Source organism: Somniosus microcephalus, chromosome 2, assembly GCF_052327205.1.
Source record: "Somniosus microcephalus isolate GS21.2 chromosome 2, FLI_Smic_1.0, whole genome shotgun sequence".
Lineage (NCBI taxonomy): Eukaryota > Metazoa > Chordata > Chondrichthyes > Squaliformes > Somniosidae > Somniosus > Somniosus microcephalus.
In genome coordinates, this window is record NC_140988.1 from 16,857,361 (window position 1) to 16,884,990 (window position 27,630).

The 27,630-nt window shown below is 45.4% G+C and overlaps 2 protein-coding genes and 1 long non-coding RNA gene across 8 annotated transcripts in view; 2 read left to right on the forward strand and 1 right to left on the reverse strand.

The window, feature by feature from the left end:
• gstcd (glutathione S-transferase, C-terminal domain containing) overlaps positions 1-7,218 on the forward strand; it is a 232,574-nt gene extending 225,356 nt beyond the window's left edge. For 2 of the 3 annotated variants that reach the window (XM_086006839.1, XM_086006849.1), the window contains exon 12: positions 5,701-7,218. In XM_086006839.1, coding sequence (XP_085862965.1) covers positions 5,701-5,855 — 155 coding nt within the window. In that variant the 3' untranslated portion in view covers positions 5,856-7,218. The remainder of the gene's footprint in view (positions 1-5,700) is intronic. The other variant, XR_015080845.1, reaches the window with a different exon arrangement.
• LOC147122564 (uncharacterized) lies at positions 7,216-27,620 on the reverse strand. The gene is made up of 3 exons (XR_015080852.1): positions 27,496-27,620; positions 15,766-15,855; positions 7,216-8,254 (listed from the first exon to the last, which is right to left on the reverse strand). It is a non-coding gene; the product is annotated as an uncharacterized LOC147122564 (long non-coding RNA).
• Positions 14,042-27,630, forward strand: part of npnta (nephronectin a) — a 102,366-nt gene continuing 88,777 nt past the window's right edge. Inside the window, exon 1 of one of the 4 annotated variants that reach the window (XM_086006899.1) lies at positions 14,042-14,190. In XM_086006899.1, the coding sequence (XP_085863025.1) occupies positions 14,102-14,190 (89 nt within the window). In that variant the 5' untranslated portion in view covers positions 14,042-14,101. Of the gene's footprint in view, positions 14,191-25,795; positions 26,296-27,630 lie in introns of those variants that run through there. The other 3 variants (XM_086006875.1, XM_086006892.1, XM_086006884.1) reach the window with 3 other exon arrangements.

A 27,630-nucleotide genomic window follows, 5' to 3' on the forward strand; every position in this document is an offset into this window, starting at 1 on the left:
CTACTTTTACGAGCAGTCCGATTTTCGAGCGGAGATGAATTCTGGCAGCCAGAGCTCTTGTCTGAAGCAGGCAGGAGCCTCATGTTTACATGCAAATAGGGGTCCAGTGACACTACAGGAAACTCTTTGGTATCCGGCACCAACGGGACCGGCATGTTGTCGGTTGATCAAAAATTCCGGATGACGGAGTTATTTACCACGGCTATTTTTAACAAATAAAAATGAAAAAATCAAGAAATGTGCAGTGTACAGTAATTGGTACTCACCTACAGAATGTTGTGTTAAATGGATGGTGGAAGATGCTTGATTAAATACAGTGCTGCCAGTTAAGGGTAATGCAATGCAATGACTACCAGCAGCGTGGGAGACACACAGTACCCCTGTAAAATGGCGGATCAGAAGAGACTACCGGCAGCGCGGGAAAGTCAGACTCCTGTTACAGGGGTATTGAGGTGTTCCGACTTCCGACAGTGCCAAGAAGCCGAGTAGTGGCAGTTTGGAGAACTACCCCCAGTGGCTAACTCGGCCACTGCGGGAGACTCGGACTCGGCAACATTGCCGGTTATTGAGGTGTTGTTTTCGGAGTGAGAATTTTGCCGGTTAATAGAGAATTCCGGATATTTAGCTGCCGTTTAAACGAGAGTTTCCTGTATTTGGATCCCGACCCCATTTTCCGCCACTACCACCAGTTCCTGCTCTCATCAGCCTACCACGGGCACTACAGGTCGGGAGATGGCCATTTTGAGCAACATTTAAAAGGAGCCTCGGGTAAAGCTGCCTAGAGCTTTTGGAGACATTTTTCTTGCAGTAGGTTGTGGTTTTTTTCCACTTAAAGGATTTGAAAGCGCTTGTAGTTGCTGTTGTAGGTTCTACACTCATGTTGCCTGCTGGTCCACGGTGTTGCTTCCCTCACTGCCAGACTAAAAATGCACTTCCCCTTTAAGAAGACTGCTGCTGCAGGCCCTTGAGAAGCGGCAGCACCGCCCGATTTCCCACCTCCAAACCGGCGAGTTGCCTGCAGGGAGCGTGCTTTGCGCTGACAGCTCCCTCACTGTATGTTAACGAGGGGGGCGGCCTGGGAAATGGCACTGCTCTGGGTGATCGCTGCTCTTGTCCCGCCTACCTCCCACCCATATACTGCTTGGACACGAAAATCGCCCCCTATTGTTTTTTTACATCTTGAGCTGAATTTGTTTATTTGATGGTAACGAGCAAGACTATGGCCTTAACTTCTCTCAGTGCAGTGATGGAAATGGTGCTTGCATCTTTTTGCAAGCTTCATAGAATAGTACAGCACAGAAGGAGGCCATTCGGCCCATCGAGTCTGCGCCATCTAACTATATATCTAACTTGATGGTCCCAGATGAAGTTCAGTTGTGGTGAATATAGGAGCTCAAACCTAAAGCTAATGAACTGCTGAAAACAGAGACTACTTTAGTGGAGCCACGAGTTTGTAATGATGAGATTATTGGGTCATGGAACACGTATCCACTTTAGCAATAAATAGCAGCTAAGTTCTAACACAGTTCCCTCTTCTCTGTCCCAGCAATGCATCAGTATCAATCTCCCTCTACTGTACCCTAAAGCTGTTCTTTACACCTGATCACAGAGGAGCATCCTGTGTTGCAACAATGGTCCCTAAAGCCTTTACGAATCAAGATGTGGCGTGGACCCACACTCATTAGGAAGAGGGTTGAACCTAACTAGATCCGTTTTACTCAGGATCCTCACAGAGAGGAGACTCGCATAGAGAGAAGACTTTCATCCCATCATTCAGGGCTCGATTGAAAGCCAGATCCCTGAGGGGATGACTCACCTGGCCAAGCAGCCTCTTACCAGGTTCTTATTCTGGTATTTACATCTGATGGGCAGCATGATCCAAGGTTCTAAGCTGAGAATAGTAAAATTCAGGTTCATGCCTGTGATTCTCTGCATGACGAGAAACTTAATTTCAGCAGTACCAATATGGGAGCCACAAGTAGGCACCAACCACTTGAGAGACAGCAGGAGGGTGAGGTCACCACAAGTTGATAGATACACCATGTTCTTAGCAACCTGCTCAAGAGCACCATGGTCAGAGGCCCGAGAGCGTGGCTGCGCTTTGAGATGTAGAAAGGTCCAGGGCAGCCAGGGGAGGGGGCTGAGCAGAATAACTTAAAAACCAAAAAAAATGATAATAAAGTGACGCTTTAAAGCTGTAACTCCATTTTATGTGAACTCATCGTGATTGAGATGTGTAATTTCTGATGCATGCTTGGTTCGTACTGGGGTCAAAGTGGAAGCTAAGTGCAATGAAAGCAGTAAGTTATTAGCTGGAGTGATCTTAAAGCCACATGGGAAAACTGCTTCAATATATATAATGAGTGGTTGTCAATTTCGGGAAAGTTAGTTAATTACCACCAGGGGTTGGTGCCTACAATGTCAAGTAATAAATAGCAGTTTCTGTTTATTGACTTAGATAATCAGCTATACACTAGACTACAGCAAGATTAATATTACCAGTATTTTAGCCATGTAGTCTGTACTAGTCATTTTACGCCAGGTGTGTGTATGCAATAGCTTCACACATGTATTTAATTTGGGAGTGTGGTTAGTAATGCATTTTAAATCATTTAAATGGCATAATACCCTGAATGCAATATAGGATTATACAATGGAAATTTGCCAGGCAGTTAGCATTCTTTTATATGGAAAATAATCCTCTTTATAATTATCTATGAAAAATTATTCAAGAAAATGGCCATTATTCCCAGAGACTAATGGTCCAAGTTGCCCATTGAATGAGGTTGATCTTAAGTAGCTGTTCTTCGATGTGCCTCAGTGGGCAGCACCCTCGCCTCTGAGTCAGAAGGTTGTGGGTTCAAGTCCCACTCCAGAGACTTGAGCTCAAAAATCCAGGCTGACAATCCAGAGCACTCCATGAGGGAGTGCTGCACTGTCGGAGGTGCCGTCTTTCGGATGAGACGTTAAACCGAGGCCCCGTCTGCTCTCTCAGGTGGATGTGAAACATCCCATGGCACTATTCCAAAGAAGAGCAGGAGAGTTGTCCCCGGTGTCCTGGCCAGATTATCTGGTCATTATCACATCGCTGTTTGTGGGAGCTTACTGTGCGCAAATTGGCTGCCACGTTTCCTACATTACAACAGTGACCACACTTAATTGGTTGTAAAGCACTTTGGGATGTCTGGTGGTCGTGAAAGGCGCTATATAAATGCAAGTCTTTCTAACGATTTGATGCATAGCATTTGTTAAATGTTCTTTGTTTTATAAACAATGTACATGTATAGAGAGGACATGTTCTGTAGATCAGTAGGATGAGCTGTTAAACTGAGGCCCCATCCATCTGCTCAGGTGGACATAAAGGCCTCAATTTTAACTGACCCGTGGAGTCGGGATTGGAGGCGTGCGGGGGGGGTTAAAGTCCCGAATTCGGGGGTCCCGACACCATCGTGCCCAAAACCCGCCTCCATGTAAGTTTCAAAGGAGGCGGGTACCCGCCCCGCACTGGGACCCGCCGACCTGAGGCGGGAAGGGATTAGTGACAATTAACTGCCTGTTAACAGGTAGTTAACAGGCAGTTTTTAGCCTAATCCTTATTTTAAAGCTTGAAGTGTGGGATTCCCGACGGCTCCAAACCACGCCAAGTTAGAGGAGTCGGGCCTTCGGGTTGAAGGACTTGGAGGGGTCGAGATGTCGGTGTTCAGGTGAGTGATGGGTGCATGAGTGCAAAGGTAAGTGTGTTTGGTGTGTCTAAAGTGTGTAAAGAAGTTTAAATTACCTGTACTTACCTTTACAGCCTTCCTTCCTCTAGGTTTCGGGAGTCCATCATCTAACCGGCACAGAAAGCAGAACGGCTGCGAACTGTCAAAAGTGACAGCCTGCAGCTTTCTTTGCCAGAGAGATTTCTAACTGAGTCTGTGGAGAAGGACTCATGTTAGAAGTAAGACTGTCAGTGTTTGACAGCTTCAAACAGCTGTGAAACGCTGATATTTCTTCTGTCAAAACGTCTTGACAGATGAAATTTCAGTCTGTGACGTCACCTGTTGCCGGGTGGCCCTTAATTGGCCCGCTGGGCGGGCTCAACAAGGTCAATCAAGTTAAAATCACATGGCTTGGCCGCATCTCGATGGAGGCGGGACTACAACCCCGAACGTTGTAGTCCCGCCTCCTTCCCGACTTCTGAGTGAAAATCACCCCCTTCCCATGGCGCAACTCAAAGAAGTTTGCCCATGTCCTGGTTAACATTTATCCCTCGACCAGCAGCACCAAAAACAGATTCACTGATCATTTATCTCAGTGCTGTTTGTGGGATCTTGCTGTATGAAAATTGGCTGCTGTGTTTGCCTACAAACAGTAGCGACCACACTTAAAAACAAAATCATTGACTGTGAAGCTTTGGGACGTCCTGAGGATGTGAATATATGCTATATAAATGACAGTACTTTCTTTCTTTTAGAGTTTGAAATATTGAAGTTGATGTCAATGGACTGGGTGATGCTGCTCTTCGTAAATTTTAAGATGCCCCAAAATTTTCCTGTATCACTTATCTGTAAATGTGTTGTTTGAAAGCAATGCACAGAGGAAAGTGTCAGGATGGGTTTGAACCTAGTTCAGACCTAAGCGGAAAAAAGTTTCTATTTTCTTTATTAGACTCTCAATCAGGTTTGTAAACCACACTTGTCCATAGTTTGACACTATTGGGTAGTATTACCTAGAGAGGTGACAAGAATGCGTGTGTTCTTTGAGATAAGGTTCAGGGTATGTTACTGGAAAGGGTACAAGGAGCTTTATCCAGTATCTGAATTGTGCCACGCCTGATCTGAGAGTCCTTGATGCTGGGTGCAGTGGTCAAGAGTTACAAAAACACACACAACCTCCTCATTGGTTGTGATTGGTCTAACAAGGCACAGTGTGACTGAATGCAGTATTGGGGAAACTCCAACCGGCAAAGATTCTGGTTAGCATATTAAAAAAGTTCACAGCATTTTAAACCATCATCCGAAGTAGTTAGATGTCAGCCTTGAACCCATGCAGGTTAAAGATAGTGCATGTATAACTTGTTTCCTTGTATAACCTGCGTGGGCGCAGAGTGGGAAAGCTTTTCCCATGTTCCACATTACAGCCAATTCCTTTGTGGTTTCTAGCATTTTAATATCCACTTGTATTCACTGTGATATATGACTTAAAGAGTCAGTCTAAATTTTAAAATAAACTTAATTACTGTATATTCCTTCCAGCTGTTACCTAGATACATTATACAGATACAGAATAATAAACTCTTAGTTCCTGGCTGAAACTCAATTTTTTTAATTCATTCTCTGGGTGTGGGCGTCACTGGCATGGTTGGCATTTATTGCCCAATGCCTTGTTTGATGCAACTGAGTGTTTTGCTAGGCCACTTCAGAGGTCAGTTAAGAGTCAACCACATTGGTGTGGGAATGGAGTGACTTACAGGTCCAGACCGGGTAAGGACAACTGGTTTGCTTTCCTAAAGGACATTAGTGAACCAGTTGGGTTTCTACGACTATCTGACAGCTTCATTGTCACTTTTTGGTAAGTGGACGAGTCCCAGGCTTGCTAATATGTAAACACTTCATCCCATTAACTTACAGCAATAAAGTTTAAGGTTTGTGTCGTCTTTTTTTGTGTCTTGCTGATGCGTAGTTGCTAACAAGGCTGCAAATGGGATTTTTTTTTCAGGGAAGAAGTGCATGGGGCTGGTGGATCTGGATCGAGCCTGGTCTGCAGAGGAGAATGGGTACACGGCCTATGTGTCGTCCATGGAACCAGAGAGTTGTTCACCGAAAAACAACTTGATAGTGGGGAGTTCCTCAGGCCTCAGTTTAACTGCATGATGTCCCAAACCCAGCAATCAAAGCACTAGGACAACCAGAGAGCCAAGCTGTTTCACTGTGTCCTGCTTGTCATCAGACAGCTACTTTCAGTTGTGTTGTTCAGCAGCAGTGCGCTGAGGCTTTGTGTCGTCGATATCCCGCGGAGCATCCCTAATCCAACGACTTCTTGTGCTCAATGACTTGCTTAGTTTTGGTGTGAGAATGGAACGCGGTCCTCACACTGATTTTGAATGACGTACGAGAAAGGTTCAATTCTTGGTAAATACAACAAACCTGCTACAGCTCCGCAGTTTGATCTGTTTTAGCAAATGGCAGCTATCCATGTACTTCATGCACTTGTTAATCCTACCTTTCTGAATTATGTTTGACTAAAGATGAAAGTGACTGAACCATCATGTATCATTGCGCTGTAATAAGAAAGGAATTTTTAGATATTGCTCCCAGTTTATTTCATGTCGCAAAGCAAATCCACTTGGATTATAAAATTCACTTTGGACCAACTTTTTGATGGAACCACCTGCTGCAATGTGGAAATCTGACATTGTACTTCACAAAGATACTGCTGATGGATTATTGTGGGCAGGTTTCTGTTTTCTCAATAAACTGCATCTTAGAAACCTGCAGATAATTCAGCAAAACTTTTACCCATCTCAGTACTTCATCTTCTGCAGTGAACACAATATGCAACAAAAGCAGAATTGTCCAAATTGCTTTAAAAAAAAAAGTCACAGGTCTCGCTATTGGAGACGAAGTGATGAATTTACTTATTTTAAAGAAAAAAAACGAAAATCCCAAATCCCTTCCCTCATCTTTCTCGACCGCTCACCACCATGTATCATTCTCCCTCCAACATCTGTTAAACCACTGTTCATGTTGCTCCTTCCTCAGTCAGCACGAGGCACAGGTAAGGTACTCAAGACACGTCCTGCACCAGCACGCAACACCAACCTGAGGCAAGGTGGCTTTGAACGACAGGCTGGTCTGCGGCTTAAAGCCACGGGTTACAGGTTAATCTTTTCCTTGTAGTTCCCGCAGTTGTCTGGTTTATTTTAGGTTTCCAGAATTCTGAGCTATCTTTTTGCCCACTCTTTTATATAGTTATTTTCTTACAAGAGTGTTAAATTTCTTGCAGCAAAATCGTTTTATGAATGCGTTTTTTTTTTAATTGATGTTTTTTCAGAACAAGCAAGCAGACATAACAGCACTTTTAACCAGCGTTGTTCAGGAGAAACGTATAGGATTCAGTACTCAATGAGTCAGTGATATTTCTTGTAATCGAATGTTTCCAGGATTATTCTGACAGTGTGGTAATAATAAGAATTTCATTAAAAGCCGACTGCTTAAGTGTGGTTGATAACCTGAATGTTTTAGATGATTATATAATTTATTTTTAATAATGTCAATTAAGAAAAAACATACATCAGTCATCAACATTATTTGTTTTACCTGGATGAATGGTTCCTACCTAGAAGGTTTTAACTGCCAGGTTAAACATTTGGAAAGTGACAGGTAAGTAAAGGAGACAGCATGACTAAATGCAAATTTTAAAAATCTATTTCATGAGTATAGGTGCATTGGCAACCTTGATGGTAGTAAGATCAAGATTTAATATTGATATTTAAAATAAGCAACGCGCTTCATTATGTAACACATTGCAGACAAAGAAAATTCCAGTTAGCGTGTTTCGTATCAGCTGCGCAGTTACATTTGACACTCGTGTATAATTATGTCTGGAAATGTGCAGCCAAAATGTAGTTTCTGACGTCGTTCAAAATAGTTTGAGGAAATATTCGACAGCACCTCCCATACCCGCAATCTCTACCACCTAGAAGGACAAGGGCAGCAGGCGCATGGGAACACCACCACCTCCAAGTTCCCCTCCAAGTCACACACCATCCTGACTTGGAAATATATCGCTGTTTCTTCATCGTCGCTGGGTCAAAACCCTGGACCTCCCTAACAGCGCTGTGGGAGTACCTTCACTACAGCGACTGCAGCGGTTCAAGAAGGCAGCTCACCACCACCTTCTCGAGGGCAATTAGGGATGGGCAATAAATGCTGGCCTTGCCAGCGATGCCCACATCCCATGAACGAATAAAAAAAAAAATTAAACATCCCAGACACTGACCATCCTCTTTTTTTAAGTCAAACTATTCACAAAGTGATACATTGCCCATATTCTAAATGCTGTTGCAAGCAAGTAACACATTCTGTCTTTATCTTCATTAGTTTTACAAAACCAATAACTTGCGGGGAAGGAATTGAGACTTAGGTTGCTTTAGAAACAAAGATTGTGGAGACGTCAAACCAACCAGCAGCAGCTTCTTATGCCTTTTCAGTGTTAAGCTCCTGGTTGAGATACTTCTCCTATTAGAGATGACGCACGTTCTACGTGAAACCTGAAAAAAACCCAACACAATTGAAATAAGGCTACGACTGATGCCGGTTATGACAAATCATACAGTTCGGATGGTGTCGTTTTTTGTGAATGAAAGATGCGACATATTTTGCATGACATCGCGGTTCCACCCTCTGAGTTCAAAAAGATTTGTTTTGACCAGAAAATAGAAGGGAAGGATAATGCAGAAATTTGCAGTGTGGGCAAAGATATCCCGTGTAATTTAAATCGATAACCTAAATTCGTTGCATTTTTTCTCAGTGAAGTTCTCTACAAGTGTTCTTCGCCTCAGATATTCCATCAGTCAGAAATAATGGAAGACTTGTTGGTGTGTGTAACTGCTGAACCTCTAACCATGACCAGAAATTAGTTCTCCTTGGAGCAGAGAAGATTAAGGGAAGATTTAATAGAGGTGTTCAAAACCATAAGGGGTTTTGATAGAGTAGATAAGGAGAAACTGTTTCCACTGGTAGGGTCGGTAACCAGAGGACACAAAAATTAAGATAATTGCCAAAAGAGCCAGAGAGGAGATGAGATTCTTTTTTTACACAGCCAGTTGTTATGATCTGGACTGCACTGCTTGAAAGGGCGGTGGAAGCAGATTCACTAGTAACTTTCAAAAGGGAATTGGATAAATACTTGAAAAGGAAAGATTTATAGGGCTATGGGGAAAGAGCAGGGGTGTGGGACTAATTAGATAGCTCTTTCAAAGAGCCGGCACAGGAACGATGGGTCCTTCTGTGCTGTAAAATTCTATGAGGCCTAATAAGTGCGTAATGAGGTGGATCACAAGGTCACTTCCATCTAATAAGCTATATTTATTTTCAAAGACAGGGACACAAAGAAACTGGTTAATTTTTTTAACCCAGTTCCACGTTCTACTTGGCAGGTGAAATGATTTCTAGTGTTAAACCAGGCATTAAATCTACAAATAAAACCACTTATCTCCTGTCTAATTATCATGGATCAGCATTAGCTGAATCTAACGTAACCCACCCAAAGCTTAATTGCTCACACATTATTACTGCTTACACAATGCTTGTAGTCAGTCAGTATTCGGATAACATTGTGGACTTGTGACTTTAGTTACATTCATAATGAGCAAAGAAAAGCGCTAGCCAAGTTAGTTAATAAAAGGTCAGTACATTCCCAAGGGTTCCTGTTTTTCAAGGTTGCTCATACCAAAGATGTCTGCGTCCAGTATCTCTGAGCAGCCACTTGCTAACAGCCTCAGTCTAGTCTCTAGGGATATATTGAAACAGCAGAAAAATGAACCCTTGGATCATTTTTAAAAGGCTTCCTTCTCTTAAACTGTAAGGTGTGTGTGCATCAAAATCTCCAAGTAAATCAGTGGTCTGTATCTAATCTGGTTGGCTTTCTTTGCCAATTAATGGTTAGAGACCAGACCATTGGATTATTCTGTTTTCAGTTCAATTATCAAGACCTGCTCTATTGATAGTGCCAGATTTCAGCTTGTGCTAGCCATCTGGGGAGCGCCTGATTAAAAGGGGAGATTTCGTTCAGATCACTCACTAAATATTTACTGACTCAGCTTAACTATATTTGTACTTTGGCGCCATTTAGTATTTCAGTGTTTTGATTAGTGATTGCTACTGAGACTTTGGCAAACCTTTGCACTAATGTATGTGAGTGCAGTGCACTGAAAGACCTATATGCAGCTCAGCCTTAGCTTAGATCAGTGAAAGCCTTCACACACTGCTTTAACAACCCAATGATTCTCACATCTCACATCTCAGAGCTCTTAGCAGACAGAATGACTCTGCTTTACGTGGCGGCACAGATTTATAAGCCACCATTCTTTACTGTGGACCTTCTCGCGACGTGATCAGTCTATGACCTGATAGAGATTAAGAACAGCTAGGGTGATGTAGCTTGTGGAGTGTTACAAGGCAACAACTGCTAGATCGTCTTCGCAACTTCCTTGCAATGCAGTGCTAAATATTTACTATTATATCGATAAATTAAAAATGCTTACAAAATGCTGCCATTCACGGATAACAGCAAGACAGATTCTTGAGTGTTCTAATGCAATGTGGCTCAGGTTGCAGCTCAGTAAACTTTAATTTGACTGCTACAGGAAAGTTACATGTTTTGTATATTCCATAAGAACATAAGAAATAGGAGCAGGAATAGGCCATTCGGCCCCTCGAGCCTGCTCTGCCATTTAATGAGCTCATGGCTGATCTGATCTTGGGCTCAGCTCCATTTCCCTGCCCGCTCCCCATAACCCTTCACTCCCTTATTGTTCAAAAATCTGTCTATCTCCACCTTGAATATATTCAATGACCCAGCCTCCACAGCTCTCTGGGGCAGAGAATTCCACAGATTTACGACCCTCTGAAGGAAGAAATTCCTCCTCACCTCAGTTTTAAATGGGCAACCCCTTATTCTGAAACTATGCCCCCTAGTTCTAGATTCCCCCATGAGGGGAAACATCTTCTCTGCATCTACCCTGTTGAGCCCCCTCAGTATCTTATATGTTTCAATAAGATCACCTCTCATTCTTCTAAACTCCAATGAGTATAGGCCCAACCTGCTCAACCTTTCTTCATAAATCAACCCCTTCATCTCAGGAATCTGAACTGCCTCCAATGCAAGTATATCCTTCCTTAAATAAGGAGACCAAAACTGTACACAGTACTCCAGGTGTGGTTTCACCAATACCCTGTACAGTTGTAGCAGGACTTCCTTGCTTTTATACTCCAACCCCCTTGCAATAAAGGCCAACATTCCATTTGCCTTCCTGATTACTTGCTGTACCTGCATGCTAACGTTTTGTGTTTCATGCACAAGGACCCCCAGGTCCCTCTGAACTGTGTTCATAGTTGATCGCCCATTACATTGCAGAAGGAGTGTCAAGACTTCAGGTGAAGTGGGGTTAGAGAGAGGGGATAACTGGACCAAGTCATACAAACGTAATTCAGTCCCCATTTTAAAGTCGTACAGTCTGTCTTTATTTTTATATTCCCATTATAAATTCCTATGTCCACATTGACAGTGGAACTGCCTGTGTAAACTTGTCACGCTGTAATTGCACTCTCCTGCCAGTAGTGGCACTGCAGCACCTCCACTGTAGGGAAGGTGTAATTACAGCGTGACAAATTTGCAGAGGCAGCTTCCATTATAAATGTGGACTTAGGAATTTATAATGGAAACGTTGACGGAGTGGGTGCAAATATAAATTTATATACGGCCTTATCGCATCTCTCAGCACTACGGATACAACAAATTATTTTGAAATTTAGTCATTGTTGTATTAACAAATTGGGCCACCATTTTGCACAAAGCAAGATCCCATAAACAACAATGCAATAAATGACCAATTAAGCTGTTGGTCGTGATTGCGGGAGGAACAATGGCCAAACGCAGGGGAACACGCTGTTCTTCTATAGACGGTGCCACAGAATCTTTAATGTCTATCTGAACCACCCGAGCAAGCCGATGGAGCCTCGGTTTAACACCTCATCTGAAGGCCAGTGTCTACAACAATGCAGCACTCCCTCAGTACCGAACTGGATTGAACCCACCCACCATCTCCTGACACAGGCAAGGGTGCCACCAGCAGCCATGTTGACACTCAAGCACACCAAAAGATGTGTTATGTTACTACTTTGGAATACACACCAGCAAAGTTCCCCCTAAGCTGCGCGGCCGCGTCGCGGTCTGGAGGTCCCGTGCTGGCCGCTCACTGGCTTTTCAGTGCAAGAAACCACGCATGCACGAAAATTTGAATGAGACATGCAGCCCATTAAAGGGACCACGCACCAAAAACAAATTACAGGGAACATTGCACACCAGTATGCATCATTCTTTATAATACTGTACATAGAGGTTTAGCATTACTAATAGTTGAATATGTTTATTATTTTTCATTTCATTATTTGGCTGGCAGGGGTAACAAGACCAACAGTGAGATCAAATAATGAAACAAACAGAACTGGTATTGCACATGTCATTTAAACAGCAATGATACTGGGATTTGTTTTGATATAGGTTACGGAATATCGCCCCTTGTTATACATTCTAAGGCTATAGTTTGCATTTCATAGCATACAAGTGGTCTCACTTAAAGGAATATCACAGAACTGATCTTGTTATGTCCTCCGTCACCATTAGGAACAGCCTCACACAATGCCTTAAACTTGTAACCAGCAACTTAGAGTACCTATGTAAAAAGAAGAAGCACTTTTTATAAAATGCTAATCAATCTCTCTTGGCATTGTACATAGGAAGCCAAGACCAATTGTAATTTTTAGGTGAAGCAGGTTTGTTGGGTGTGGATAATTGGACTATGATGCACAGATGTAATTCAGTCTCATTATAAAATAATATATTCTGTCTTTACTTTCATATTTCCATTATAAATTCCTATGTCCACATTTATAATAGAACTGCCTATGTAAACTTGTCACGCTGTAATTACACTCTCCTGCCAGTGGTGACGCTGCAGTGCCTCTATAGGCAGGAGGGTGTTATTACAGCGTGACTAGTTCACCGAGACAGTTTTCAATATAAATGTGGACGTAGGAATTTATAGAATCTTACAGCGCAGAAGGAAGCCATTCGGCCCATCATGCCTGTGCCAGCCCTTTGAAAGAGTGACCCAATTAGTCCCACTCCCCTGGTCTTTACCCTCAGCCCTGCATATATACGAGAAAATGTTGACAGCAAGTGCATGCAAATGTAAGATTTGTAATATATTATAGATATATTGTGTATATTAGACCACCTAAATACCTGGAAATGAACTAAAGTTTGTCATTCAATGCTGGGGATCAGATGACATTCATAAACTGTTCCTGCATCACCATCTGAAGCCGTTGATTGAATTACAGTCTTAACAACAGTCTCAGGTATCTATTATTCTATATATATATATATATAATATATCTCAGACATTTGGTATTGTGACAAAAATGCCTGAGCAGAAACATTAGAACTAATATGAGGCCATTTAGAAACAGCACTTTACTTGAAGTGCCTCTGTGTCTGCCACTGCAAAAGGCATGTGAACTCCACCAGCGGTACTTGTAAGGTTTGGGACACTAACACAGCATGATCGCTGTGCATGGTTCACAAACTTACCAAGCTCTGATAGTTTTTCAAAACTTAGATGTTGACCTGAAGGTCATGGGTTCAAGTCCCACTCCAGAGACTTGAGCACAAAATCTAGGCTGACACTCCCGTGCAGTGCTGAGGGAGTGCTGCGCTGTCGGAGGTGCCGTCTTTCGGATGAGACGTGAAACCAAGGCCCTGCCTGCTCTCTCGGGTAGAAAGCAAAGATCCCGTGGCACTATTTCGAAGAAGAGCGGGGGGGAGTTCTCCCCGGTGTCCTGGCCAATATTTATCTCTCAACTAGCGTCACCAAAACAGATTATCTGGCCATTATCACATTGCTTTTTGTGGGAGCTTGCTGTGCGCAGATTTGCTACTATTTTTCCTACATTACAACAGTGACTACACTTCAAGAAGTAATTGCTGTAAAGTGCTTTGGGACATCCTGAGGTCATGAAAGACGCTATATAAATGCAAGTCTTTCTTTCCTTTTTAATGTATACTCAGATTAAATAAAAGGTCTAGGATTTACTTACCGAATCATGTAAAGGTTGTTCCAAAATATAGTGAGAATCCTGTAGGGTAGGAGTGGTTAACTTTTAGGAACATGGGGATGTACAGGACTGGAAAAGAGGATTGCAATCCATCTGGTCAGTCCCACTGTCTAGAAAATATATTCCACAGTACCTCTTATATCCTTCTCGCATATTTTTTGCCAGGCACTTAGCGAACACTTGTCTTGAATCAACGTAGGAACATCGAAGCTCAAGAGATGGAAAAAGGAAATTGTATCTGTCAAAGAGCCATCGGTGTTCAGGCCCATTTACGATACAGCTGGGATTGTGGAAGAATGATGCAAAGGTGGGTCTTCACTATGTTGACTCTACAAAGGCCGGGTCATTTATGTTCAGGGATGTCACAGCCAGTGAGAACTACGTATCTGTAGTGCCTTAAATGTTTAATGTACCGCTAGGTATATGGATATTGTCAGTATAAACCTATTACACGTGTTTTGATGTTGAGTAGCGCTGTGGCAACAAAAGGATTCTAGTCATTAATTTGTTTTTAATTAAGTAGTGGGTCTTCCATGGCTTTTGGCCACAGAAAGTCAAGGTTGAATTCCTCTCAGAGTGATGCTGTGGGGAGCTGGAGCTTATGGTAGGAATGTACTGCTGCAGGTGTGACTATGTGTCACAGAATGGCAATGCCCAAAAATGGAGTGTGTAGCAGACATAGCAAAAAGAAAAGACTTGCATTTATGTAGCGCCTTTCATGGCCTCAGGACGTCCCAAAGCGCTTTACAGCCAATGAAGTACTTTTGAAGTATAGTCAATGTTGTAATGTAGGAAACGCGGCGGCCAATTGCGTACAGCAAGCTCCCACAAACCACAATGTGATAATGACCAGATAATCTGTTTTTTTTAATGTTGATTGAGGGATAAATATTGGCCATGACACTGGGGAGAACTCCCCTGCTCTTCTTCAAAATAGTGCCATGGGATCTTTTCCATCCACCTGAGAGAGCAGACAGGGCCTCGGTTTAATGTCTCATCCGAAAGACGGCACCTCCAACAGTGCAGCAGTTCACTGGAGCGTCAGCCTAGATGTTTGTGCTCAAGTCTCTGGAGTGGGACTTGAACCCACAACCTTCTGACTTGGAGACGAGAGTGCTGCCCACTGAGCCACGGCTGACACCTGGGGATGGTTACTTTCCAAAAATTGCAGATATCCCAGCAAGTAACAAGAATTAGCAATAAGAAAATGTAACTATTTCTGTTAATAAGTGAAATGCACTAGAAAATAATCATAGCTCAGTGATATTCCAATTGTAACTATAATTAAAAAATATACTTGCATTGCATTATAGAATTCTAACAGGCCTAGACAGACTAGATACAGGAAGGATGTTCCCGATGGCGGGGGAGTCCAGAACCAGGGGTCACAGTCTAAGGATAAGGGGTAAGCCATTTAGGACAGAGATGAGGAGGAATTTCTTCACCCAGAGAGTGGTGAACCTGTGGAATTCTCTGCCACAGAAGGCAGTTGAGGCCAATATATTCAAGAAGGAGTTAGATATATTTCTTAAGGCTAAAGGGATCAAGGGGTATGGGGAGAAGGCAGGGACAGGGTACTGAATTTGGATGATCAGCCATGATCGCATTAAATGGCGGAACAGGCTCGAGGGGCCAAATGGCCTACTCCTGCTCCTATCTTCTATGTTTCTATGCACAGCACAATCAAGCACACAGTCAATTAAAATACTGGCTAGATTTTCTGTCCCTTGACTGAATGGGCAGAATTCTAGTCAGACTTTCTTTTTCTCTGTGTGAAATCTGGAGGTAAATTCTCATATTTAGAGTTCCCAGCTTAAAGCTTCACCTACTGGGAACAGATATTAGGACTTTGGGTTCACGATTTTCTATCCATTCATTTTACCTTGTAAAGACAAGAATTGACTCCCTGGTTTCAACACCGCTGTATGCTGAGAAATGTGAGTGGCAATCAGAACGGATCTTCACTTTGATTCTACATGTTGAAGGATAGGGAAAAAAAATCAGGTTCATACATACAGCTGGAAATCGGATGGAGGTATTGATGTTTGGAGAGTTCTCATGTGGAACCGTCCTCCAAAATTCAGATCAGCACTAATATATTTTTGAAGTATTCCGTCGTGCGCTCTGGGATTCAGCCTCCATAAAGGAGAGGCTTCAGCTCAGCATTAGCAATTGAAACACTCGCACCGCACACCCAGTGTAATTCACCCTATCTGTCATCATGTCACCACTGTTCCAAGGAGAACTCATTTTTTAATTAGATAATCGGGTCAAGGAGAATACGTTGAAATTATTTTAAATTCTGTAACAGATTGTGCTTCACTGTGCCACTTCACAAAGGTATCCAATTAAACTGTGCCCACCATTGGCGGTCGTGCCTTCAGCCGACTAGTCCCTAAGCTCTGATTTCCCTACCGAAACCCCTCCGCTGCCTCCTTCTGCTTTAAGACCTCTTTAAAACCTACCTCTTTGACCAAGCTTTTAATCACCCCTCTTAATATCTCCTTTTTTGGGAGTCAGTGTCATTTTTTTTGTCTGATTGCGCTCCTGTGCAGCGCCTTGGGACGTTTTCCTATGTTAAAGGCGCTATATAAATGCAAGTTGTTGTTGTACTCAACAGCTCAAAATTTCAACATTATTACATTTGAACTCCTACAATCTTTGTCGGCAACAAGTGATTTTTTTGAAGCTAAATTCACCCAGACCCTGATCCACAGTGTAGTCAACAGATTTCACTCCTCACTTTGCTCGCTGTCCCTCGCCACCAGGCTCTCTTGTAGTCGCTGTTTCTCACCAGGTTGCCTAGTGCTGCCCATTCTGCAGTTAATGCTGGTCCCACTTCCAAGTAAACGCCCATCCCAGTCCAGTCCTATTGGTAAATGCCCATCCCACTCCTGTCCTGCTGGTAAATGCCCAAACCACTCCAGTCCTGCTGGTAAATGCCCAAACCACTCCAGTCCTGCTGGTAAATGCCCAAACCACTCCAGTCCTGCTGGTAAATATCCATCCCACTCCAGTCCTGCTGGTAAATGTCTATCCCACTCCAGTCCTGCTGGTAAATGCCCATCCCATTCCAGTCCTGCTGGTAAATGCCCATCCCCCTCCAGTCCTGCTGGTAAATGCCCATCCCACTCCTGTCCTGCTGGTAAATGCCCAAACCACTCCAGTCCTGCTGGTAAATATCCATCCCACTCCAGTCCTGCTGGTAAATGTCCATCCCACTCCAGTCCTGCTGGTAAATGCCCATCCCATTCCAGTCCTGCTGGTAAATGCCCATCCCACTCCAGTCCTGCTGGTAAACGCCCATCCCACTCCAGTCCTGCTGGTAAATGCCCATCCCATTCCAGTCCTGCTGGTAAATGCCCATCCCACTCCAGTCCTGCTGGTAAAAATCCATCCCACTCCAGTCCTGCTGGTAAATGTCCATCCCACTCCAGTCCTGCTGGTAAATGCCCAAACCACTCCAGTCCTGCTGGTAAATGCCCAAACCACTCCAGTCCTGCTGGTAAATATCCATCCCACTCCAGTCCTGCTGGTAAATGTCTATCCCACTCCAGTCCTGCTGGTAAATGCCCATCCCATTCCAGTCCTGCTGGTAAATGCCCATCCCCCTCCAGTCCTGCTGGTAAATGCCCATCCCACTCCTGTCCTGCTGGTAAATGCCCAAACCACTCCAGTCCTGCTGGTAAATATCCATCCCACTCCAGTCCTGCTGGTAAATGTCCATCCCACTCCAGTCCTGCTGGTAAATGCCCATCCCATTCCAGTCCTGCTGGTAAATGCCCATCCCACTCCAGTCCTGCTGGTAAACGCCCATCCCACTCCAGTCCTGCTGGTAAATGCCCATCCCATTCCAGTCCTGCTGGTAAATGCCCATCCCACTCCAGTCCTGCTGGTAAAAATCCATCCCACTCCAGTCCTGCTGGTAAATGTCCATCCCACTCCAGTCCTGCTGGTAAATGCCCATCCCACTCCAGTCCTGCTGGTAAATGCTCATCCCATTCCAGTCCTGCTGGTAAATGCCCATCCCACTCCAGTCCTGCTGGTAAACACCCATCCCACTCCAGTCCTGCTGGTAAATGCCCATCCCATTCCAGTCCTGCTGGTAAATGCCCATCCCACTCCAGTCCTGCTGGTAAACGCCCATCCCCCTCCAGTCCTGCTGGTAAACACCCATCCCAATCCAGTCCTGCTGGTAAATGCCCATCCCACACCAGTCCTGCTGGTCCTACTCCAGTCCTACTGGTTAACACTGGTCCCACTCCAGTCCTGCTGGTAAACATAAGAACATAAGAAACAGGAGCAGGAGTAGGCCATTCGGCCCTTCGAGCCTGCTCCACCATTCAATGAGATCATGGCTGATCTTCTGCCTCAACTCCATTCACCGGCCCTATCACCATATCCCTTGATGCCCTTACTAGTCAGAAATCTATCGACTTCTGTTTTGAATGTACCCAATGACTTAGCCTCCACAGCCCCTGGGGTAGAGAATTCCAAAGATTCACCACCCTCTGTGTGAAGAAATTTCTTCTCATCTCAGTCCTAAATGGCCTTCCCTTTATCCTGAGGCTGCGGCCCCTGGTTCTAGACTCCCCAGCCAAGGGAAACATTCTCCCAGCATCCACTCTATCAAGCCCTGTAATAATTTTGTATGCTTCAGTGAAATCACCTCTCATTCTTCTGAATTCGAGAGAATACACTGATCCCACTCCAGTCCTACTGGTTAACACTGGCCCCACTCCGGTCCTGCTGTGACTCCACTCCAGTTCTGCTGGTAAACGCTGGTCTCACTCCCTGTTAAGCGCTGGTCTAGCTCCCTCTAAAACTGTCTGCATAGAAAATGGCCCTTCCCACTCCCTGAAGGCAGAGCCTGTGACTGCCGCAACTGTCCAATCAGAATGCTGCATTACCATCAATCAAGTGGAAAAGTCAAAGAGCAGCGAGTTGGCCACCATTGCTGTGCATATTTGAATGGCTCCCAGGTAGTATTTTGATTTAGGTTGTTACGTGCATTTAGTAGTTTGACAGTATAAATACTAGCCTCTCCCCACCTGCTTCTGATAATAATGAAAGGTAGCAGCTGCTGTAGCTCTGTGGTTGTACAGGTTGCAATAGCCCTCTGGTACCTTGCCCGAGTGGCCATTCCATTCTTCATGCATGGGCCGGAATGCCAGTGAACTATTCAACCATAGGCACCATCACAGCTGACCACCCCCCCCACCCAAATCCGGTTGTCGTCCGATGTTCTGTCTGCACGCAAACACTTTTCCAGCATGAGGCAGTGGACAGCATTCAGGCAAAGGACTCCTCTCCTCTTCCGCCCCCACCCAGGGATGCTGAGGACAATTGTGAACCCCACTGGCACTCGGACCGAGACATGCGAGCTCACACAGGCCGAGACTCCCCAAAGCCTTTCCGCCATCTACAAGGCACAAGTCAGGAGTGTGATAGAATACTCTCCACTTGCCTGGATGAGTGCAGCTCCAACAACACTCAAGAAGCTCGACACCATCCAGGACAAAGCAGCCCGCTTGATTGGCACCCCATCCACCACCTTAAACATTCACTCCCTCCACCACTGGCGCACCATGGCTGCAGTGTGTACCATCTACAAGATGCACTGCAGCAACTTGCCAAGGCTTCTTCGACAGCACCTCCCAAACCCATGACCTCTTCCACCTAGAAGGACAAGGGCAGCGGGCGCATGGGAACACCACCACCTCCAAGTTCCCCTCCAAGTCACACACCATTCTCTCTTAGAAGTGTATCGCCGATCCTTCATCGTCACTGGATCAAAATCCTGGAACTGTCTCCCTAACAGCACTGTGGGAGTACCTTCACCACACGGACTGCAGCGGTTCAAGAAGGCGGCTCACCACCACCTTCTCAAGGGCAATGAGGGATGGGCAATAAATGCTGGCTATCCCATAAACTAATTAAAACAAAGTGAACCTTGGAGCACAGTTATCCACTGACTGGGTAATGCGGGTGGGAAACAGATGGGGTGACTCCAAATAGGATCTGATCTATTGCAACATGTAACTAACATGAATACAGTACTAGACAGCTGTTATCAGAACACATGCCGTATGCCTGGTGCATTGCTACCAGTACCTTACATACCGTGAATAAGCACCATCTGTTTTTGCGAAAGCAGTCTCTATGTATAGCCTACTGTGCTTAATTGAATCCCAAGTGTACAGTACTGGACTGCCAATTACCTTACCATAGCTCTCCAAAAGACAGAGTTTACGTACACGCATGTCTCCTAACTGTTGAGGTGGGATAGAAATCCGCACCCCCTCCCCCCCAAATCAAAATATAATTTTACTAGAAAGTGGAGATGTCTTAATACAAATATAATAAGTAACAGCAACGCAGAGTACTACATCTCCTTGAATTTTCTGATCTTCTATATCCTGATGTTTTCAGCTTCACGCTCTTCCCTCGTGTAGTAGTGGAAGGAATGACAGGCTGATTAACAGTCTGACAGGCTGCAACGTGAATACCTTTCCATGACTGTAACCGATAGGGTGGTTAGTCCAATATGGCTGGAGGGTTTTATTTATGGACTCCCACTACCCTCATGATGAGGGAGAGGGGACGTGGCACCCACAGCCACCAGACACGAGTATCGCGCTGGATGTCAACCCAGAATTCAAGGCTGGAGTTTCGGTCTCCAATCGCCGGGAGTAGTGTCAGCTGTGGTTCAGTGGGTAGCACACTCGTCAGAAGGTTGTGGGTTCAAGTCTCACTCCAGGGACTTGAGCACAAAAATCTAGGCTAACACTCCAGTGCAATGCTGAGGGAGCGCTGTACTGTCGGAGGTGCCGTCTTTCAGATGAGATGTTAAACTGAGGTCCTGTCTGCTCTCTCAGGTGGACGTAAAAGATCCCATGGCACTATTTCAAAGAAGAGCAGGGGAGTTCTCCCTGGTGTCCTGGCCAATATTTATCCCTCAATCAATATCACTAAAACAGATTATCTGGTCATTATCACATTGCTGTTTGTGGGAGCTTACTGTGCGCAAATTGGCTGCCGTGTTTATAGAAACGTAGAAGATAGGAGCAGGAGTAGGCCATTCGGCCCCTTGAGCCTGCTCCGCCATTCAATGCGATCATGGCTGATCATCCAAGTTCAGTACCCGGTACCTGCTTTCTCCCCATACCCCTTGATCCCTTTAGCCTTAAGAAATATATCCAACTCCTTCTTGAATATATTTAATGAATTGGCCTCTACTGCCTTCTGTGGTAGAGAATTCCACAGGTTCACCACTCTCTGGGTGAAGAAATTCCTCCTCATTTCTGTCCTAAAAGGCCTACCCCTTATCCTTAGACTGTGACCCCTGGTTCTGGATTCCTCGACCATCGGGAACATCCTCCCTGCATCTAGTCTGTCCAGTCCGGCCAGAATTTTATAAGTTTCAATGAGATCCCCTCTCATTCTTCTAAACTCCAGCGAGTACAAACCCAATCGACCCAATCTCTCCTCATACGTCATTCCTGCCATCCCAGGTATCAGCCTGGTGAATCTTCGCTGAACTCCTTCCATGGCAAGAATATCCTTCCTCAGATAAGGCGACCAAAACTGCACACAATACTCAAGCTGTGGTCTCACCAAGGCCCTGTACAACTGTAGCAAGACATCCTTGTTCCTGTACTCAAACCCTCTCGCTATGAAGGCCAAAATACCATTTGCCTTCTTAACCGCCTGCTGCACCTGCATGCTTACCTTCAGCGACTGGTGCACAAGGACACCCAGGTCTCGTTGCACATCCCCTTCTCCCAATCTATTGCCATTCAGATAATAATCTGCCTTCCTGTTTTTGACACCAAAGTGGATAACCTCACATTTATCCACGTTATATTGCATCTGCCATGCTTCTGCCCAATCACCCAACCTGTCCAAATCATCCTGTAGTTTCTTGGCATCCTCCTCACAGCACAACAGTGACTACACTCCGCTGTAAAGCGCTTTGAGACATCTGGTGGTTGTGAAAGGCGCTACATAAATGCAAGTCTTTCTTCTTTCGAACTCTGAACCTTCTGACTCCGAGGCGGCAATGCCACCACTGAGCCAAAGGCTTATATTCTGTCTGCTCCTGTAAGAATGCAAATTCACCGTTTAATTGTTGAAAGACTTGTTGCAGTTCGGGCTGGTACAGGAGGGTCTATCTATGCACCAGGAGGAGTAAATAGATGGTGCTAATAGAATATCGGCACTGATACACCAAGATGCAGAGGCAGTGGAAGAGATAAAAAAGGGGACCCCAAAACAGCAAAGCTCATGAGTCTACAATAAGGAAGATACAGTTTTGTGCCCATTGCATATCTGTAAGGTAACATGTGTCACACATTAGTACGATAGCAAAATACTGCAGATGCTGGAAATCCGAAATAACAACAGAAAATGCTGGAAAAACTCAGCAGGTCAGGCAACATCCGTGGAGAGAAAATAGAGTCAACGTTTCGGGTGAAAACCCTTTGTCAAGACTAAAGAAACACTTGTCACACATGTTGGGCTAAAAATTCATCTCGCGCGGTGGCGCAAAAACGAGCGCTATCGGCTCGGCCGCCATTGACTGCAGTGAAACTAAATATCAGGCGCTGAGCTTAACGGACAGGCAGTCCAATACCGCCCGCTTTGCCCCACCGCCCGAGTCGAATTTCTCAGCCATTCTGTCTCTGTTACATTTGCACACAGGGCATGAACAGCTCATGGATTATGAAACTGGACTAACAACCCAGAGGTTGTGAGTTTAAATAATTAATAATAATTCAACTTTATTGTCATTGCACAAGTACATGAACAACGAAATGTGATCTTGCAAGCTCCCATGACTGGGAGAAGCAAAGCCGCTGCGTCGGTGCGCGCCGCCATTCCATTTCCACCATTCCTCCTGTCCGACAATCTTCAGCCCAACGCCCGGGCCTGCTCACCAGCCGCTCCTCCTTCCGTGACCGTCTCACCAACCGCCCCTCCTCGGGGCTCCTTCCATGACCTTCTGCACCTGGTGCTTCCCTGATGGTCACCCCTCCAGGTACTAACCAGGCCTGGCTCTGCTTAGCTTCCAAGCCTTGCCAGTGACCCAGTCCTAGTCCCACCAAGGCAAACTGTGAAATTGAACTTAATAAATCTGGTAATTTATGGATTGGCATCAGAATAATAACCATGAAAAGCCACTGTTTCATTGTTAAAAACCCCAACTGGTTTTACTGGTCAGGCCCAGACCCACACTATGTGGCTGACCCATAATGCTCTCAGCGCAACTAGGGATGGGTAATAAATATGACCTTGTCACTGCCACCCACATCCCAAGAGCAAATTTTAAAAAGTCATCCCTACTGTGGCACTCCCATGTTAACCACAGATTTTTCTTGTACACTACCCCGGCTCCTGGACATCCTGTCTCCATCTGATCCTGGTATCTACCTCCGAGTCCATAAGATTTTGGTTGGCATCTTCCAACATAGCCTGGGCTTTAATAGCTAAGGCATAGAAATGAACTGGGTCAGCAATGGGACAAGTATCAAGAGCCATATGGAGAGATTGGGAGAGATACAGAAGACAGGAGAGCAAAGGAATGAAATAGCTAGAAAAACAGTCAGATACAGAAAGTTATTAGACACCCCTATTTGAAAACTGAGAGAAAGGGATTCTAAATGTGTGGAAGACATTCAGAAAGAGAGAAAGAGTTGAAGACTGGGAAAGGAGCAGAGAAACAGTTACAGGAAGCGAGAGACAATATTTAATTTGTCTGTGAATGAGTCCATGGGGAATCAACCCAATGTGTTTCTTTTTACACTATAGAATAATAAATCCTCCGATCACAGGGAGCAATGCCATGGGAGATCTGTTGGTGTTTTAAATGAATGAAAGATGGCTATTGATGGGTTAAAAGGCTGTAAAATGGTTTTGGGGTTCTGCTGACTATATCAATTACCTAAGTTTTGTTCTCGTGGATTATGACATTCTGAGAACCTTTCATTTTTCAGCAGCAACTTGAGAGGTTCCTGGGACTTGCAAGAGCTGCTTTGTGAGTTCTCATAGTCCCAATCCGAGCACCGTGGTAGTTGAGGACTGACGGAGTGAGCTGTTATTTTGGGCTGCCTGGGGATTACACCCCTACATAGAAAACCATGCAATCTCTGGGGCATTTCCATGGTGGTATTCATTGATGGATTTATTGTTCTGGGGGCAACATGACACACAAGGCACGGGTTCCCCAGACATAACCAGACAAGGGCCACTTACCTCATTCATCATTCTAAATTAGGTCCAAAGGAACACTGGCTCAATCATAGTTTATATGGGGTCAATGAAGTATCTCTTACTGTAGCTCAGAAGGTTGTGGGGCCAAGTCCTACTCCAGAGACTTGAGCACAAAAATCTAGGCTGACACTCCAGTGCAGTGCTGAGGGAGTGTTGCACTGTCAGAGGTGCCGTCTTTTGGATGAGCTGTTAAACCGAGGCCCCGTCTGCTCTCTCAGGTGGATGTAAAAGATCCCATGGCACGATTTCAACATCACTAAAACAGATTGTTTGGTCATTACCACATTGCTGTTTGTGGGAGCTTGCTGTGCACAAATTGGCTGCTGCGTTTCCTACATTACAGCAACAGTGACTCCACTTCAAAAAGTACTTCATTGGCTGTAAAGCTCTTTGGGACATCCGGTGGCGCTATATAAATGCAAGCCTTTCTTTTTTCTCTCTGAGTCCTGTTTACTCTCCTTTACTCTGTGATTCTCTCTCTCTCTCTCTCACTCTCTCTCCCCTGAGTCTGATGTGGACAGTGATGAACCCAGATTGATTGACTGGCTCCTCATTCTCTCCAGCTTCTACATCCCATTTCTGCTCCTCAATATACACGGCCAGCTCCACACAACACAAATTGAGAAAGAGGGATGTGCTGTTAGGAAATCTATAAACACTGCTTAAAATATGAGTGTTAGAACTCCAGCCCCCGGCTGTTAGCTGCTGCGCAATCCTACAGCAAGATCTAAAGCAATGCAGGGCTGGAGAGCGCCTCTCTCTCTTATTGAGTAGTTTCAAGAATTCACTGTTAAACAAACTTTAGTGTCTCTGAATAGTCTTTACGGTGACAGTAACTGTGCAGCCCGTTTACAAGCTAACCCGGGACAGAGTTACCCGCAAGCCTGCCCACCTGCTCCGGATTTAGCCCGCGCCAGGCATCAGCTGAACCGGTTCGCACTCCTGTCCGCTGGGGTGAAGTCTGCGGGGCGGTCATTCGAAACCACAGCTTCACATATTGACGGACTAACTCCAGCCCTCAAAGTCCCTCCGTTTCTGTAAAACATTCGGTCTGGGGTTTTTTATCCCTCTCCATTGCCTTTGCTGCCCTCGATTTATTCAACAACCCGCCTCTCTCCTGCACCTTCTCGCTTCTCTGCCATCTCGCTCTCTATTTCTTTCTTTCACCCTCTGTCTCTCACTCTCACTTTATTTCCTTTCTTTCTCTCTCTTTCACTCTTTCTCTTGACCTCTCTTTCTATTTCTATTTCGCTCTCTTTCTCTCACTCTCTATCTCTCTATCACGCTCTCAATTTCTCTCTCACTTCTATCTCTCGATTTCTCTTTCTCTCTATCACGCTCTCTATTTCTCCCATTCTCTTTATCTCCTTTCTTTTTCTCTTTTAACTTTCCCTTTCTCCTCTCTTTCTCCTCCTCTCTTTCGCTCTCTCTCTCAATTTCTCTTTCTATCATGTCCTCTCTCACTCTTACTCTTTCTATCTCTTTCAATGTCTCTCTTTCTCCTCTCTCTCTCCGCAATGTTGTCAGAGGCTGGCACGGACTGACAGCAGCTGTGGGTCGGGGAGGGCTGGGTTAGGGGTGTGGGGAGGGCTGGGTTAGGGGTGTGGGGATGGCCCACCTCCCTCCCTCCCTCCCTCTCTGTGCAAACCCTGCAGCTCCAACAGACAGAGCAGAGTCTGCACACTGAGCAGACCCAACCTCTAGCACTCACACTCTCAACTCTGCGCGCACTTGACAGAACGAAACCAAACCCTCCCACAGCGAGGAGACCTGTTCTTCAGCACACAGAGAGAGAGAGAGAAGGGAAGAGAGGAAAAGAATCTCCCCACCACAGAATCTCTGACACTACAAGCGAGCCCAAGCACTGACTCTTGGATCCGTTTCTTGCACCTCTTCACCATAGGAGTGGGGATTAATCCACCGGACCACTCCAGCGTCAACCAAGCCGACACCAAGGGCTTCCCCCCCCGGGACCAGCCAACCTCTGCTGCCGCTGGGCTCTGGAGGGACGTGTTTTACCGAGAGAGGGAGAGGATTGCAAGGGGTCAAGGGAAGGCACCATGAGGGGGTTGGTGGTGCATTTGCTGGCCCTGTCCACACTGTACCTGTGTGCAACAGCAGAGCAAAGCGACAGAAGCAGGTAAGATCTTGGAAACTCACAGGGACAACGAACTCACTCCCTGCAATAGACATGAATTACACTCTATTCATCGGCAATTATCTCTTCTCTGTGCACTTTATAATGAAATGATAGCACCCTTTGTGTACTTTATCTCCAGCTTGTATTAAATTGTAGCTCATTAATGCAGTGTAACACCTGCTATGTTTGACAGTGGAATGTTTGCAAAAACTATCCCATGGCGTTTAATTTCATTTCAAAGCGTTGTCTGCATTTTTCGAAAAATAAATCAAAGTTGCACTGAGTGCCAAGGATGGTGAAAAAAAAAACGTGCGCCGAATCTCAGATCGCTGCGATTAAAGGTTGTCAGACACACAGGCACCCGTGTGCTCTCAAGTCGGGGCTTGCGTTATATTCTGGAGGCAGACCCAGGAGTGGCAGGAATGCAGCAACTCGCCATGTGTCCCGCACCTCAGCGGGCGCGTTGACTCCAGTTTGTGCACAGCAAGTGTGAAAAAGGAGCAGCCCCCCCCCCCAGACCACACCCCGATTCAGCCCCCCAAAAAATGTGGCCTATACTGAAAATCATAGCATCATACAGAAGGAGGCCATTCGGCCCACCGTGCCTGTGCTGGCCCTTTGAAAGAGCGATCCCAATTAGCCCATTCATGGGAACACCGGCAGAGGAGTGGGCCATTCAGCCCCTCCAGCCTGTTCCACCGTTCCGTTAGATCGTGGCTGGTCTGTATCTTAACTCCATCTTACCCGCCTTGGTTCCGCAACCGCCTCTGTTTCCCTTTAAGCTGTGCGGCCGCGCGGCGCTCTGCAGCTCCCCGCGCAGCCGGCTCACCGGCTTTTAAATGGGAAAAACCCGCGCATACGCGGTGTTTTGAATGGGCCGCGCTGCCCCTTAAAACGGCCGCGTACCCTCCCCCAAAAATTAAAGGGAACACTGGTAACCATTCCCCCTGCTCTTTCACCATAGCCCTGCAAAAACTTTCCTTTTTAAGTAGAGGTCTGGTTCCCTTCTGAAAGTTACTATTGAATCTGCTTCCACCGCCCTTTCAGGCAGCGCATCCCAGATCACAACTCCTCGCTGCATAAAACAAATTCTCCTCATCTCCCCCACCACCCCCCTCCGCCACCCTTGGTTATTTTGCCAATGATCTTAAATCTGTGTCCTCTGGTTACCGACCCCCCCCTGCCAGTGAAAACACTTACTCCTTATTTACTCCATCAGAACCCCTCAAACTTGTTTGAAGAATTAGTAGAGGTGGAGCTGGGCGACCCCCTCAGTGCCTGCAGTCCTTCTGTTTGTGTTTGTCCCTCTCCCTCTCTCAGGTTCCTGACCCTGTC